At 46.1% G+C, this 17,385-nt stretch overlaps 1 protein-coding gene across 1 annotated transcript in view; it reads right to left on the minus strand.

Annotated features, from left to right (window-relative positions):
• Nucleotides 1-8,991: 8,991 nt before the first annotated feature.
• LOC137353622 (galanin receptor 2b-like) overlaps nucleotides 8,992-17,385 on the minus strand; it is a 32,566-nt gene continuing 24,172 nt past the window's right edge. Inside the window, exon 2 of the mRNA XM_068019972.1 lies at nucleotides 8,992-9,751. Within this exon, the coding sequence (XP_067876073.1) occupies nucleotides 8,992-9,751 (760 nt within the window). The remainder of the gene's footprint in view (nucleotides 9,752-17,385) is intronic.

A 17,385-nucleotide genomic window follows, 5' to 3' on the forward strand; every position in this document is an offset into this window, starting at 1 on the left:
TTTTTGTGGAGCCGCATAAACAGAATATTGCAGTGCATTCCTGCAGTGTCGTTTGTGGTGTTGATCAGCTCGAGAATCCCTAGCAGCTTTCTTATTGATCCTTAAGTCCTCTGATAGGCATCAATTCTCATAACTCTGACTTATAACCTCTCACAACCTTGTATTCATTTTACCATTGTTACTCCCTGTACACTTTTCTCTCTCCATCCAACAATCTTCATCACCCCTACATTATCTAAATTCCCCACGCTCTCCTGTACCCTCACTCATTCTTTCTCAGTCATCCCTTCCCCCTCACAGTCTATGAGTTTATAAAACTCAGTCTAACCAAAGCTACTTAGGTGTCAGTGGTGGCTCAGTGGCCAGAACTCTCACTCCATAGACGTGAACACAAGAATCCAGACTCACTCAGTGTAATACTGAGGGAGTGCTGTTCTGTCAGAGGTCTTTCAAATGAGACATCAAACCGAGCCCTGTCTACCCTCTCAGGTGAACATAAAGGATCCCATGGCACTATTATGAAGAAGGACAGGGGAGTTCTCCCAATCAATATTTATCCTTCAATCAACATCACTAAAATGGATTATATGGGCGTTACCATATTGCTGTTTGTGGGAGCTTGTGGAAAATCCCACCGGCACCTTCTACAGTATCGCCGCATTTATTACTTCTTCAGCATTTCAGAGTCACAGAGTCATTTACGGCATAGGAGGCCATTCGGCCCATCGAGTCCATGCCGCTGTCCGTGGAGCAATCCAATCAGCCCCACTCCCCCGCGGTGCACAAATTGGCTTCCACGGTTCCCGCATTATAACAGCGAGTACACACCATTGGCTGTAAAGCTCTTCAGGATGTCCTGAGATCGTGAAAGGCACTTTAGAAATGCAAATCTTTCTTTTTCCTTGACTTACCTCCTCTGCTACGCTGCTCAATTTGACATTATATTGGCCTCAAACCTTCACTTTGGTTTCTCTATTAAACATTCATATGATCAAAAATGGCTGCAGTCGATGTTTAACACTGCTGAGTGTACAAACCCCTCCCCCCCCAACCCCCCACCACTGTTGACAGTGCAGAAGCTGTGAGCTATTACTGCTGTGAAGATGCAGATCCCATTGATATAGATATTGCATACATTCATCATGTTGCTAAACTCACAACCAGTTCCTCCTCAAACACAGGGTTCTGTACCATAGCAAGAATTCAGCTTCTCCAGGTTGAAGCATGCAGCTGTGGTTTATACAAAACACTTCCATTAACACTTTGACCTGTCGGGAGCTAGCGAGACTGTCTGAGCGTTTTAATGCAATGTCGCAGCTGTCCCTCACAGTACCTCTGAACAAATGTTTTCCATCTGTTCAACACATTCCATTACTCCCACCCAGAGGTATCTTCCTTCCCTCCTTACAGGAAAATAGGACACAGAACACCAGGGAGAGGTGGAGAACTGGAGGTGGCCCTCCAACCATCTCCCTACTGACAGCTGCAGAGTAAGAGGCACTGGAGATAAGTTGCATCTCGGCCTGCCTGGCCACTGGAGATGGAAATATGTGGTCACTAGCTTCCTGGTGACAGAATTAACTAGCACACAGCCACACAGTCCAGTCCACCCACCCCAATCCCCCGTTTCCAACAGCCTGGTAAAATTCCACCCCAAATTTCCTTCAAAGAATATTCATTTCTCTGCAAGGCAATGAGTTGCATTCTAACTAGAGAGGATGCAGAAAAGATTACGAGAATGGTTCCGGGGATGAGACGCTTCAGTTACATGGATAGATTGGAGAAGCTGGGGCTGTTCTCCTTAGAGAAGAGGAGGTTGAGAGGAGATTTCATAGAAGTGTCCAAAATCATGAGAGATCTAGATAGAGAGAAACTGTTCCCATTGGCCGAAGGGTCTAAAACCAGAGGACAAGGATTTAAGGTGATTGGCAAAAGAAACAATGGCGATACAAGCAAACATTTAACAGAGCGAGTGGTCAGGATCTGGAATGTGCGGCCGGAGTGTGGTGGAGGCAGGTTCAATCATGACTTTCAAAAGGGAATTGGATATACACCTGAAGACAGAAAACTTTCATGGCTCCAGTGAAAGGGCAGTGGAGGGGGACTAGCTGATTTGTTCTTACAGAGAGCCAACATGGACATGACCAGCCAAATGGCCTCCTTCTGCGCTGTATCCATTCTATAATTCTATTCTATGAATGCGCTAAGGCATGTTGGACAAAGGTTTTGTTGCAAAGTCTGTATTCCTGTCCATCTGTTCTGGAACAATATGGATTTGTTTGGGGGGAAAGGAATCGCTTGTTGGTTAAATTTTCTCCGCGTTGTTCTGCTGCTCTCCCAAAGGCCCAGTCTTGGGCTCAGATTCAGCTCCACAGGGATCACACTATGATGGCCGTTCCTGTCAGCCTATCCGCCAGGGTCAATAGGCCTCTTGCCTGTAGGGTTGTCCTGTTGCCAACGCACACTCTCACGAATTTAAGCACACACTGTAGCAAGCTGAACAAGGCCCAGGATCATGGGAGAGTTCCGAAGAAGGGTCACTGACCCGAAACGTTAACTCTGCTTCTCTTTTCACAGATGCTGCCAGACCTGCTGAGTGATTCCAGTATTTCTTGTTTTTATTCCAGGATCATGGGAATTAGAGACAGATTAAAACAAGTGAGATTTACTCATCCACATACAAATACTGTTTGGCTGCCAGTTTTACACACCTTTCAATTTTACTCTCTGCTGAAGTCAGAGGCCGAGGAGGCAGTGGCCCCACCCATTGGCCTGAAAGCCAGGGGTGAGTCCGCCTCTGCCGGCCCAGGAAGCCACAAGACGCTATTTTGCATGGCTCCAGCAATTAATTGCCTGAGGTCTTGGCTTCTGCCCCCAAGAGCTGTCAGCCAATCAGACGGCCAGCAGCTCTTCAGTGCCCAGCAACGCCACCAGGATCAGTGGTCACTGCTGGGACTGCAACAGTACCGGACCCAGCCAGCGATGCAGGCCCGAGAATAAGGTAAATGGGGTCAGGGTTGGCTGGGGCCTATAAGCCAGGCCCCGGTGAGGGTGAGCAGGGGGAAGTGTCGATCGTGAGGACGGGGGGGGGGCCCTTCCAGCAGGGGCAACCTGTGGCCCCGATGGGGCCCTCCATGAAGCAAAGTGTGCCTGATCAGGAGGGAATTGCCTCACCAACCCACAAGGAGGCCGCCAGGTTTTATTGGGCCGCTTCCCAGGTGACAAAGTGCCCATCCACCACTGGTAAAATGCCAGCAGCAGTGGGAAATTGGCCTAAGGGTAGGTGGGCCAACTGCCACCTCCCCACCCTCTCACAAAATACCAGTAGAGGCAGGTAGGCAAAAGGCATGGCACACCCCACCAACCCACCCAATTTTATGCTCCCTTCCACCCCCTCCCATGTCCCAGCCCCTCCTTGGGGGGTGGGGGGGGGGACGGAGTGTGAAATTCCAGCCACAGTGTCCAACCTGAACCCATCCTGTTCCCCCCCGAGCATGTTAAGTTAAAATTAGCCCCATATCAAAGTGACTGGCTGCATCTTGATAAACGTCATTCAGCGATTTGAACTTTTGACCTCTACCTATTGTTCTGCCCATCCCTCATTGCTTCCTCGAGCACACTGTAAATTTCCTGTAATTCTGGATTAAAATTACTTTGGATCATTGGATGCTCATTAAATTCACATTCTGAAAGGAAAGAAAGTAACAAGTTTAGCATTGGGTGGGCACTGACCTGTCGATCCTCTCCAAATGAAAATAACAGTAGGAGATGGGCGGAGAAATTGGAAAAAGACTTGCTTCTCATTACGAGATATCAAACTGAAGGAATTGTCAAAAAGAAACAACACAGAAACTAATATAATGTGAAGTCTACTCAGTTCTCCTGGAGATGTGGCTCTTATGACTTAGATTCTGACCAGAGAATTCCCTGCTCTCCAGATAGTGTCAGAGTGTAGTTCACATTGAGCTAAACAGCAGAGTGGACTCTAGTTTAACCTTTCATCTGAAAGAGAGCACCTCCAACAATACAGCATTCCTTCAATACTGCAGTGGATTTATAGCAGTGCGAATGTTAGATTACACCTTTGAAACCATTGCCCAGAATCTAATATTGGAGGTATGTGGTCAATCCCCCATGGTGTTGCATAATTAAGACTAAGTGCAGTCTTTAGGTCACATGTCGTTAGATGGCTTGAGATAATTGGAGGAGACACAAGGGCGAAGGGAGAACTGCAAAGCTAGAGGTCAGAAGAAGCTGGAGGGAGAAAGAGGCATCTGGTTGGAGTCCGCAATGGGAAGAGAGGGGAGAGACGGGAGGTGGGAAAGGTAGAGGAGGTCTAGAGAGTAGAGGGATGGCTGGAGAGAAAGAGTACAAGTTATTTTGTATTTTTTCATGGGATGTGGACATTTATTGCCTATCTCTATTTGTCATTGAGAAGGTGGTGGTGAGCTGCCTTCTTGAACCGCTGAAGTCCATCTGGTGCAGATACACCCACAGGGCTGTTAGGAAGGGAGTTCCAGGATTTTGACCCAGTAACAATGAAGGAACGGTGATATAGTTCCAAGTCAGGATGGTGTGTGACTTGGAGGGGAACTTGCAGATGGTGCTGTTCCCATTCACTTGCTGCCCTTGTCTTTCTAGGCAGTAGGGATCATAGATTTGTGTTGATGGGTATAGTGGTTATGCTCCTGGACTAATAATCCATATTAGAACATAAGAAATAGGAGCAGGAGTAGGCCATTCGGCCCCTCAAGCCTGCCCTGCCATTCAATAAGATCATAGCTGATCTGCCCCAGGCCTCAACTCTTCTTTCGTGCCAGCTCCTCATAGCCCTCAATTCTCCGATATTTCAAAAATCCATCTACCTCCTCTTTAAATACTTTCAGTGACCCAGCCTCCACAACTCTCTGGGGTAGAGAATTCCAGACATCGACTACCCTCTGAGAGAAGAAATTCCTTCGCATCTCAGTTTTAAATGAGTGTCCCCTTATTCTGTCACCTTATCCCCTAGTTTGAGATTCCCCCACTAGTAGAAACACCTTCTCAACATCTACCTGGACTTATGATCCAGAGACACGTGTTTAAATTCCACCACGGCACCTGAGGAATTTAAATTTAGTTCATTAACGATATTGGGAATAAATGCTAGTGTCAGTAATGGTGACAATGAAACTACCAGATTGTTGTAAAAAACCAAACTGGTTCACTAATGTCCTGTGGGAAGGAAATCTGCCATCCTTACCTGGTCTGGCCTACATGTGACTCCAGATTCACAGTGATGGGAGTTGACTTTAAACTGCCCTCTGAAATAGCCTAGCAAACCATTCAGTTGTATTCTAGAAGGCAGCTCACCACCACCTCTCAAATGCAATTAGGGACAGGCAATAAAAAGATAAATAAATGCTGACCTTACCAGCGATGCCCACATCCTGAGAATGGATTTTTAAAAAAGCCTTTGTTGTATCGAGTTCCTCATCTTGGGTACAGCTGCCAATAAATGCTTGTTTCTCCAGGAAATGAAAGCCATTTCTATAATTTGACTATGGAAACACATTAGCAAACGCTGAGGCATTGCTTGTTTAGCTATTGGATAAATATTTGAAGGGAAAAAATTTACAGGGCTACAGGAGAACAGCAAGGAGAGTGGGACTCATTGGGTAGCTCTGTCAAAGAGTTGGCATTGGTACACTGGACTGAATGGACTCCTCTGTGCTGTATCATTCTATGATTCTTTAAACTGCGACATTGAGCAGAGCAAAAATAACAATGACATGGAAAGAAGTTATTAGTTTGTGGCAGGCATTTCACCTGAAAAGCTGAAATTTTTCAAAAGGAACGATCTGTCCAAACATTATCAACTACTAATTCCTCATTAATGGGTTTTGACTACTATCATATAAAATACTGCCCAAGAGAGAACCAGGTTTTACAATCGGCTCAACACCGACTTTTCGTCTCTGAGGTTTAGATTGAAATCTTCATGAAGCAAGATTTGCCTCTTGACTTTGGATCGTGAAGGTTCAGGAGTATTCAGATTCAAACGTCTGGCGTCAGCATTTGAAACTTAGATCTCCAAAATCTAACCGTAAACCTCAATATATTTAGATGATTGGGACTTGGGCATTGGAAGCACAGTATCAAAATTTGCTGATGACACAGAAGTTGGGAATTTAGTAAATAATGAGAAGGATTGTATAAGGCCTGAGCAGGCCAGATGAATTAAGAGTGGGCAGACAGGTGGCCAATACAAGAAAAGTCGGAGATAATAAATTCTAGGAAGAGAAACACAAAATGGAAGCATATACTGAATGGAAAGAGACTGAAGGGTGTGGATGTTGAAGGGGTTCAAAGACACAGGGGGAGAAGTTCAACTCACACAGTTTCCAATGTAAAATGGCTGGAATGAGGCAAATGATTGGCCAAAGATGTGGGCCTGAGGCCTTTTCATAATTGGGCCCTTGGGGTCTCACCTGCATGAAATCAGCAGGCAGCAGACACCAAGCAGTCAATCCTGTTGTAGCTCACTATTCAGGGCCTGCTCTGACCTGCCCACCTTGGGCCTGGGTTCAAACCCCACTATGGCAGCTGGTGGAATTTAAATTCAATTAATTAAAAAAAATCTAGAATCAAAAACTAGTCTCAGTAATGGTGCCATGAAACAATCATTGATTGTTGTAAAAACCCATCTGGCTCACTAATGTCCTTTAGGGAAGGAAATCTTCTGTCTTTACCTGGTCTGGCCTACATGTAACTCCAGACCCACAGCAATGTTGACTCTTAACTCTGAAATGGCCTAGCAAGCCACTCAGTTGTCAAGGGCAATTACGGGTGGGCAGCAAATGCTGGCCTTGCCCACAACCCATGAAAGAAGAAAACAAAAGTCAGACGGTGTAAAGTGTAGATTAACCAGGATGGTGCCAAGAAACATTTCTGAGAGATGGAGACGAGGGACAAATGCCCAACAAGAGATTTATTAAGGTATTCAAAATGATAAAATGCTTTTATACAGTGAACAAGGAAAGGGTTATATCATCTGGTCGAAGGTTACTGAACAATTTGAAACTGTCACAAAGCGAGTGATAAGAGAAATTAGGAGAAAGTTCATTGTGCAGATGGTTATTGGAGCATGGAATGCTTTACCACAGGGAGTAGATGATGCAGAAACCACTACAGCTTTTAAGGGGAAACTGAATACGTACTTGTAGCAGAGGAAGGGACAGGGCTATGGGGAGACAGCAAGGCAGTGAGAATGGAATTTGAATTATTCTCACAAAGAATTAGCACAGGCATTGTGGCTGAATGATCTCCTAGTGTGTAGTAAACTTCTAAAGCAGTGGTTCTCAAACGTGAGTCCATGGACCCCTGGGGGTCCACAAAGGCCCTCCAGGGTGTCTTCGATGCAGGGCCAGCCTTACAGGTGAGTGACCGCCCAGGGAACTGTGGCCAAGAGGAAGCAATTAAGCAGCAATCGCGCGCCTGCTCTACTTCCCCCCATACTTCCCCCTGCTCCTCTAGAAATTTCTCCTTGATCTGCCTCCTCCACACTCCAGCTCTCTCCAGGCTCCTGCTCTCTTCGTGTTCCAGCTTTCTCTGGGCTCCTGCTCCCTCGATGGATGGACAGGTTCTGCAGTGATATCTCACTGATATCTGGCAGTAAATATCTGTCTGCTTAAAAGCATTATTTAAATAATCTTTACATGCATCAGTTTCATATTATATAGCATTATAATTTAGATGTGGGGGGTGGGTGGGAGGGTTCCGCGATTATACATCCACTTGAAAAGCAGTCCCTCAGTGAAAAAAGGCTGATACTCACCGCCCTCCGCAGATCGAGTTGTTCAGTGATCTGACGCAGCGATCCTCAAACACACACACACAAAGAATTTTGCATTTTATATCAGTTTTCACGACCTCATGACGTCCCAAAGCACTTTACAGCCAATGAAGTACTTTTGAAGTACAGTCACTGTTGCAGGAAACAGGACAACCAATTTGCACACAGCAAGCTCCCACAAACTGCAATGTGATAATGACCAGGTAATCTGTTTTCGTGGTGTTGGTTGTGGGATAAATATTGTCCAGGACACCGGGGAGAACTCCCCTACTCTGCTTCTACATCCACCTGAGAGGCCGCATCAGCATGGATGTGTGCACAAGTCACACCACAGTACCAAAAAGACAGGAGTGCCAGTCACTCAGAGTATTGAGTTTTATTTATTTTTACATTTTCACCAGTGTCTTAAGCTTTCTTTACAGATATTACACCATGAAGCCATCTTTAAAAAAGGTAGAAATAAAGCCTAGGATTCTTTCCAAGGTGTCACATTGGCTGGGAGGTAGCAACATTATGGTAACAATGCACAGTGAGAATAAGCTTATGTTAAAATTCTATAACATAGTGCAACAGAAATTAACATTTCCTCCCATGTCAGAACTGAGTAACATTTTGGTAATTAAAAGTTGAAACGCATATTTCCAAAACACTAAATTGAAACAAATCAATGCAATACTTCTATTTTCTAAAATGGCACTTCACAAAATATATTAAGCTTCCCAACAGCCAATGCACACAGAACACAGCACAGAATTTCCCTTTATCGAGCAGGTTGAAGAAACAGAGAGCTGCCACTGTTTCTGGCAGTGGTATTAGAGGATAGTGGAAGTATTAAAACGATCAGCAGTCACAAACAAGGCATTAGCGTAAAGGTATTTTGGTGCCTACATTATTAACACAGGCACATGAAATGCCGTCGCATTATTGATTAGATGATCCCAGGTTTGCAACAGTTTCTGAAAATGTCAGAAGTATTTTTTCATACAGTGCAATCATCATAGCAATCTGCTTTAATCAAGATAGTTAGTTCCATCAAAAAATAAATTACGAATGACCAACTCTTACTATGCAGCAGATTCCACCGATGTGAAGCCTTGAATAATTCAATGATCTGCTTTGAAATACCATCAGAACAAAACCTCTATACGTTTGTTAACTTAGGGATAATGCAGAACCTCCTGCCTCAGACCAACTCTTGGCTCATTAGATACCATGTTGCTTTCTACCCGGGCTGGCCGGCCGACTTTGCAGGTTTCTTCATTTATCTGGGAAGTTTCAGTTGTGGCAGGGTGGAACCCAGTCACAGTATTGGCCACATGGACAACATGGACTTTATTGGCAACTTGCTTCTTCAGGAGGCAAGTGAAGACCTGTTTGAATCTCTTCCGAAAATGCTTTGATATCAAAGCGTACACAATGGGGTTGAGGCAAGAGTTGGCATAGGACATGCAGTGTGAGACAAGCCTGAAGGCATAGGTTGCTTTATTGAATGGGAAGTAACCAAACCAGAAGCACATGATAACCACATGGTGGGGCAACCAACAGAGGCAAAAGAGCACAGCAACAATAATAATCATTTTGGTCACCTTCCGCTTGGCTTTCTTGGACTCTGAGATGGTCTCAATGGGATCTACTGATGTCCATAAGTACTTGATTGTTCTGGTGTAGGCAAGAATCAGGATCGTAACTGGGATTAAAAACCCAAAAATAAAAGAGGAAATGTCCAAGATTTTTCTCCTTTTGTCTTCCCATACTGGCACACAGATGGGTATCCCGTTGTAATGAATGATCTGGTAGTAGCTCAAGTATGGTCCAGCCAAGATGATTGACAATGCCCAGATTACAGCAATGGCAGCTGTGGCATTTTGTGTTGTGCGGAGATCTCGGGATTTCAAGGGGTACCGTATGGCAAGATATCTATAATATGAAAGAAATGAGGGATTTGATAGCACTGTGCATTGCTACATCAGCCTTTCATTTTATTCCATGAATTAGTTGAGCTCTTTACAAGGTTTAAGGACACTTTCTAGGATCGAAACCCACTCCAGGGTCTGAATCCAATCCAAGATCGCAGTCCCCAAGCAGCAGGCACTCCACCTGCTTCTGGCCTGTGGCTTTTGCTGCAGCACTCCCCACAAGACAGAGAGCTAAGCCTCCCAATCAGCCTGGCTTCTGGACAGAGAACCTGCTGGGAAAAAAAGATGTGGAGTCAAAACTCCACAGCTTACAGGAAAGCCTGGACTTCTTGCTTTCCCAACCACAATTCCTCCCTGCTCAGAAATCCCAGCCCAGTCAAGATCAGCAACAGAGAATTTTACAGTGCAGTAGCCCATCGTGCTTCTACCTGATCTTTGAAAGGAGCTATCTGACTAATCCCACTCCCCTGCTCTTTCCCTACGGCCTTGTAAATTGTTTCTCCTTCAGGTTTTTATCCAATCCCGTTTTGAAAGTTACTATTTAATCAGCTTCCAGTATCCTTTCAGACAGTGCATTCCAGATCATCGTAACTCGCTGCGTGAAGAAAATCTCATTTCCCCTCTGGTTCTTTTGCCAATTACCTTAAAATGTATCAATGGTTCAAATCAAAAATCACTTGAATGTGGGAAGTCCCAGTTGTGAAAGCATGTCCAAGGAGCGTTAACAAACTGGATTTGTACAGATTTCCGACTAAAAAGCCAGAACCACGTAATAGCGGAGATCATTCCACACATATCAGTATTGCAGTCAGGTGCTGCTGCATGGCATTCCCTAATAAATAAATTCTTACTAATGCTGATTGTCTGCATCCACCACCCTTTCAGACACTGCATTCCCGATCGGAACAATTCACTGAGTAAAATATTCTCATTTCCTCCCCACTTCTCTTGCCAATTTCTTTGTGATCTTCAGTTATTCAGGGGTGAATTTTTACAGACACGCACCCCCCCCTCCGACATTGGGGTTTATCAGGGGGTGGGGGGAGTGGGATCAAACTCATCTCATTGGTGTGGGGGCTGGGAAGAGTTACAGTGCACAGTTTATGAACTTTGTGGGGGGGGGGAAGGTCAGGTACTTTGTAAGTATTTTGTGGGGGGAGGGGGGAACAGGGCAAGGAATTAATTCTCTGGTTATTGGGGGGGGGGGGAGATGCTCAAGATCAATTTATTTAATTTTTAAATATTAAACGAGCTTTAAATATTTAAATTGAAATGTCGGGCTCAAAGCCCTTTAAAAATGGCGTCAGGGCCCACACAAAGGCAGCTGACGCCATTACCGGGGATGGACCGCCCGCCCCCTCCACATCACCAGGGCGGGTGGTCCGCCTGGCTATGTAAAGGAGCAGCCGCATTTAATATCGCAGTGGCTCCACGACATGCGGCCCACGCGGGCGGACCACTATTGTTTAAGCCCGCTGCCAATTACAGCAGCGGAAATATAAATTTCAGCCCTGACTCTCCTGCCAGGGGAAAGATTCTCCTTATTTACTCTATCAAGACCCCTCATCATTTTGAACACATCGATTAAATCCAGGGATCGGCAATGCGTCCATACAGGGACACCAGTGTCCGTGGTAAAACAGAGGTCGGTGACTGGTAATTTCAGGGATGAGAAATTTCCCATTGAATTCACCTTTCCCCAGGCCGGCTTTAAAAAAAAAATCACAGCCGTCAGTTTCACACTGACAGCTGCTTAGAGTGGGAACAGCGCTTCTGAACTTCAGACAAGTTTGTGGTTTTCCGCAGGCTTTTAAAAAAATATTGGAACCCGGCGGAAAACCCCGAACTTGTCTGAAGTTCAGAAGCATTGTTCTCACTCTAAGCGTCTGTCAGTGTGAAACTGGCGGCTGTGATTTTTTCTTAAAACAGACCAACCACAATGCTGCTGTACTGAGAGTTCCCACTCTTCAACTGTCAGAGAGGGAGAGAGAGAATGTGGAAAGAGAGAGGGGCAGAGAGAGAGGGAGATGGCAGAAAAAGAGGGGGGAGGCCAGGGAGAAGGATGGGGGGGGGCAGGGAGAGACAGAGGGGGAGAGCTGGGAGAAAGGGAGAGGGGACAGGGAGAGAGGGGGACAGGGAGAAACAAAGGGAGAGAGCAGGCAGAAATAGAGGGGGACAGGGAGAGAGGGGGAGAGAGGGGGGGGGGGACAGGGAGATAGGGAGGGGAGATGGGGAGAGAGAAAGAGAGGGGGAGGGGGAACAGGGAGAGGGCAGAGAGGGGGAGAGAAGGGGAGAGACAGTGAGACAGAGGTGGGAGCAGAGAGAGGGGGGGCAGAGAGAGAGGGGGCAGAGAGAAAGAGGGACAGGGAGAGGGAGAGAGGGGTAGAGAGAGAGGGGGCAAAGAGAGAGAGAAGTGGCAGAGAGAGAGGGTGGACAACAGAGAGGGGGGGGGGAACAACATAGAGAGGGGGGACCCACTGAGAGGGGGGACAAAAAAGGGTGACACAGAGAGGTAAGGGGAGAGAGAGAGAGACAGGGGGGGAGAGAGAGAGACAGAGAGCGAGAGAGAGAGAGAGGGGAGGGAGAGAGAGCGATCAAGATCACTCCTGACAGATGGACATCGATCCAAATACTCCGCATTGCTACAATTGTGTGGGGAAACACTGATTACTTGTGCAAGCAAAAAAAGCCAGGGATCTCACTAAATCAGTGTTCAACATAGTGATGAGAAAGTAAGTCAACAAATTGGTCTTCACATTTAAAACTTCATGACAAAAATGCATATTTGTTGTTGTTCTGATTAATAGTAAGATAAATTTTTAATCTTTTATCTTTCCAAAGTTGTCTCACTGGCCCCCTATGCAAGACAAATATTGTAACGTGGCCCCCAATGCAAAAAGGTTGGATACCCCTGCTTCAAGCTTTTAACCTTGTGTTTTAAAATAACCTAGCAGCTAGTTTATTTCAAAACACAAGTTTAAAGAAGTAAAGATCCAGCAACTTTCAACCTGTCCCTGAACTTGTGTCCCAGGTGAAAGCAATGCGTGCAGAGCATAGAAAACGAGACATTCCCTAACTGACTTTTGCCATTTTAGAATGAGTTTCCATAACACAAGGCTTGTGTTATGGAAACTCATTCTAAAATGGCAAAAGTCAGTTAGGGAATGTCTCGTTTTCTATGCTCTGCACGCATTGCTTTCACCTGGGACACAAGCTCAGGGACAGGTTGAAAGTTGCTGGATCTTTACTTCTCTATAAATGTCATAATTCCGCTGCATTGTTCCAGAACTTGTATTGAGGAGAAAACAGACAAGTAAACCCAAGGAATCTGCAGAAGTCAGCGGGACTTCCACTTCCTCCCTTTTTCCCATTTCGCATACAATTTTACATGCAAATTAAAGGTGTGGCGATGGGCATGAAAGGCATGTGTGATCATGCAGTGGGGATGGACTTTCATTGGTGGTAACTGTGGTCACTCTGAAGCACCATGAGCCTCACGTCAATAAATCCTTCTGTGTTGCAAGCCACAAGGACCAGCAGCCTTCGGAAGCCACAGATTAAGCTTACTGTAATTTATTCTTAGTTTGCCTTCATTTTCAGTTTGAACCGAAGCACCAACTCCCACCCATAATTTTTTTTGCTTGTGACCATTCCCTCTGCCAGTCAGTACCCCGATTTCGCCCCACAGGATCCGATGTTGACAGCATTCATCCCTCCATTTAGGCCCCTCATGACCATCTGTTTATGGTCAAGCACACATCAGGAGATCGCAGACCCGTGTGATGCTCCTCTTGCTCAATGTGGGAGCTCAGGGACACGGCTGATGTCCCTGACTCCTTCACGTGCTGGAAGTGTGTCCAGCTGCAGCTCTTGTTAGACCGCATGACGGCTCTGGAGCTGCGGATGGACTCACTTTGGAGCATCCGCGATGCTGAGGAGGTCGTGGATAGCACGTTTAGCGAATTGATCACACCGCAGATTAGGATTGCTGAGGGAGAAAGGAAATGGGTGACCAAAAGGCAGAGAAAGAGCAGGAAGCGCAGGAGTCCCCTGCGGTCATCTCCCTCCAAAATAAGTATACCATTTTGGATACTGTTGAGGGAGATGGCTCACCAGGGGAAGGCAGCAGTTGCCAGGTTCATGGCACCGTGGCTGGCTCTGCTGTTCGGAAGGGCGGGAAAAAGAGTGGAAGGGCTATAGCCATAGGGGATTCGATTGTAAGGGGAGTAGATAGGTGGTTCTGGGGTCGAAAACGAGACTCCCAAAAGGTATGTTGCCTCCCAGGTGCACGGGTCAGGGATGTCTCAGATCGGCTGCAGAACATTCTGAAGGGGGAGGGTGAACAGCCAGTTGTCGTTGTGCACATAGGCACCAATGATATAGGTAAAAAAACGGGATGAGCTCCGACAAGCAGAATTTAGGGAGTTAGGAGCCAAGTTAAAAAGTAGGACCTCAGAGGTAGTAATCTCAGGATTGCTACCAGTGCCACGTGCTAGTCAGAATAGAAATGAAAGAATAGTCAGGATGAATGCGTGACTTGAGAGATGGTGCAGGAGGGAGGGGTTCAGATGTTTGGGACATTGGGACCGGTTCTGGGGGAGGTGGGACTATTACAAATTGGACGGTCCACACCTGGGCCGGACTGGAACCAATGTCCTTGGGGGTGCTTTTGCTAACGCTGTTGGGGAGGGTTTAAACTAATGTGGCAGGGGGATGGGAACCAAATGAGGAGGTCAGTGGACAGTAAGGAGGTAGTAACTAAAGCCTGTAAGGAACTAGATAATGACGTCAGCGTGACCAAGGGGAAGAGTAGGCAGGGAGCAGATGATGAACGCAAAGGGACTGGTGGTCTGAGGTGCATTTGTTTTAATGCAAGAGGTGTAGCAGGTAAGGCAGATGAACTTAGGGCTTGGATTAGTACCTGGGAGTATGATGTTATTGCTATTACTGAGACTTGGTTGAGGGAAGGGCACGATTGGCAAGTAAATATCCCAGGATATCGATGCTTCAGGCAGGATAGAGAGGGAGGTAAAAGGGGTGGAGAAGTTGCATTACTGGTCAAAGAGGATATCACAGCTGTGCTGAAGGAGGGCACTATGGAGGACTCGAGCAGTGAGGCAATATGGGCAGAACTCAGAGATAGGAAGGGTGCGGTAACAATGTTGGGGCTGTACTACAGGCCTCCCAACAGCGAGCGTGAGATAGAGGTACAAATATGTAAACAGATTATGGAAAGATGTAGCAGCAACAGGGTGGTGGTGATAGGAGATTTTAATTTTCCCAACATTGACTGGGATTCACTTAGTGTTAGAGGTCTAGATGGAGCAGAATTTGTAAGGAGCATCCAGGACGGTTTTCTAGAGCAGTATGTAAATAGTCCAACTCGGGAAGGGGCCTTACTGGACCTGGTGTTGGGGAATGAGCCCGGCCAGGTGGTTGAAGTTTCAGTAGGGGACTACTTTGGGAATAGTGATCACAATTCCGTAAGTTTTAGAATACTCATGGACAAAGACGAGAGTGGTCCTAAAGGAAGAGTGCTAAATTGGGGGAAGGCCAACTATACCAAAATTCGGCAGGAGCTGGGGAATGTAGATTGGGAGCAGCTGTTTGAAGATAAATCCACATTTGATATGTGGGAGGCTTTTAAAGAGAGGTTGATTAGCGTGCAGGAGAGACATGTTCCTGTGAAAATGAGGGATAGAAATGGCAAGATTAGGGAACCATGGATGACAGGTGAAATTGTGAGACTAGCTAAGAGGAAAAAGGAAGCATACTTAAGGTCTAGGCGGCTGAAGAAAGACGAAGCTTTGGAAGAATATCGGGAATGTAGGACCAATCTGAAACGAGGAATTAAGAGGGCTAAAAGGGGTCATGAAATATCTTTAGCAAACAGGGTTAAGGAAAATCCCAAAGCCTTTTATTCATATATAAGGAGCAAGGGGGTAACTAGAGAAAGGATTGGCCCACTCAAGGACAAAGGAGGAAAATTATGCGTGGAGTCAGAGAAAATGGGTGAGATTCTAAACGAGTACTTTGCATCAGTATTCACCGAGGAGAGGGACATGACGGATATTGAGGTTAGGGATAGATGTTTGATTACTCTAGGTCAAGTCGGCATAAGGAGGGAGGAGGTGTTGGGTATTCTAAAAGGCATTAAGGTGGACAAGTCCCCAGGTCCGGATGGGATCTATCCCAGGTTAATGAGGGAAGCGAGAGAGGAAATAGCTGGGGCCTTAACAGATATCTTTGCAGCATCCTTAAACACGGGTGAGGTCCCGGAGGACTGGAGAATTGCTAATGTTGTCCCCTTGTTTAAGAAGGGTAGCAGGGATAATCCAGGTAATTATAGACCGGTGAGCCTGACGTCAGTGGTAGGGAAGCTGCTGGAGAAGATACTGAGAGATAGGATCTATTCCCATTTGGATGAAAATGGGCTTATCAGTCATAGGCAACATGGTTTTGTGCAGGGAAGGTCATGTCTTACCAACTTAATAGAATTCTTTGAGGAAGTGACAAAGTTGATTGATGAGGGAAGGGCTGTAGATGTCATATACATGGACTTCATTAAGGCGTTTGATAAGGTTCCCCATGGTAGGTTGATGGAGAAAGTGAAGTCGCATGGGGTCCAGGGTGTACTAGCTAGATGGATAAAGAACTGGCTGGGCAACAGGAGACAGAGAGTAGCAGTGGAAGGGAGTTTCTCAAAATGGAGACGTGTGACCAGTGGTGTTCCACAGGGATACGTGCTGGGACCACTGTTGTTTGTGATATACATAAATGATTTGGAGGAAAGTATAGGTGGTCTGATTAGCAAGTTTGCAGACGACACTAAGATTGGTGGAGTAGCAGATAGTGAAGGGGACTGTCAGAGAATACAGCAGAATATAGATAGATTGGAGAGTTGGGCAGAGAAATGGCAGATGGAGTTCAATCCGGGCAAATGCGAGGTGATGCATTTTGGAAGATCCAATTCAAGAGTGAACTATGCAATAAATGGAAAAGTCCTGGATAAAATAGATGTACAGAGAGATTTGGGTGTTCAGGTCCATTGTTCCCTGAAGGTGGCAACGCAGGTCAATAGAGTGGTCAAGAAGGCATACGGCATGCTTTCCTTCATCGGACGGGGTATTGAGTACAAGAGTTGGCAGGTCATGTTACAGTTGCATAAGACTTTGGTTCGGCCACATTTGGAATACTGCGTGCAGTTCTGGTTGCCACATTACCAAAAGGATGTGGATGCTTTGGAGAGGGTGCAGAGGAGGTTCACCAGGATGTTGCCTGGTATGGAGGGCGCTAGCTATGAAGAGAGGTTGAGTAGATTAGGATTGTTTTCATTAGAAAGACGGAGGTTGAGGGGGGACCTGATTGAGGTGTACAAAATCATGAGAGGTATAGACAGGGTAGATAGCAAGAAGCTTTTTCCCAGAGTGGGGGATTCAATTACTAGGGGTCACGAGTTCAAAGTGAGAGGGGAAAAGTTTAGGGGGGATATGCGTGGAAAGTTCTTTACGCAGAGGGTGGTGGGTGCCTGGAACGCGTTGCCAGTGGAGGTGGTAGACGCAGGCACGATAGCGTCTTTTAAGATGATTCTAGACAGATACATGAATGGGCAGGAAGTAAAGAGATACAGACCCT

Source organism: Heterodontus francisci, chromosome 41, assembly GCF_036365525.1.
Source record: "Heterodontus francisci isolate sHetFra1 chromosome 41, sHetFra1.hap1, whole genome shotgun sequence".
Classification (NCBI taxonomy): domain Eukaryota; kingdom Metazoa; phylum Chordata; class Chondrichthyes; order Heterodontiformes; family Heterodontidae; genus Heterodontus; species Heterodontus francisci.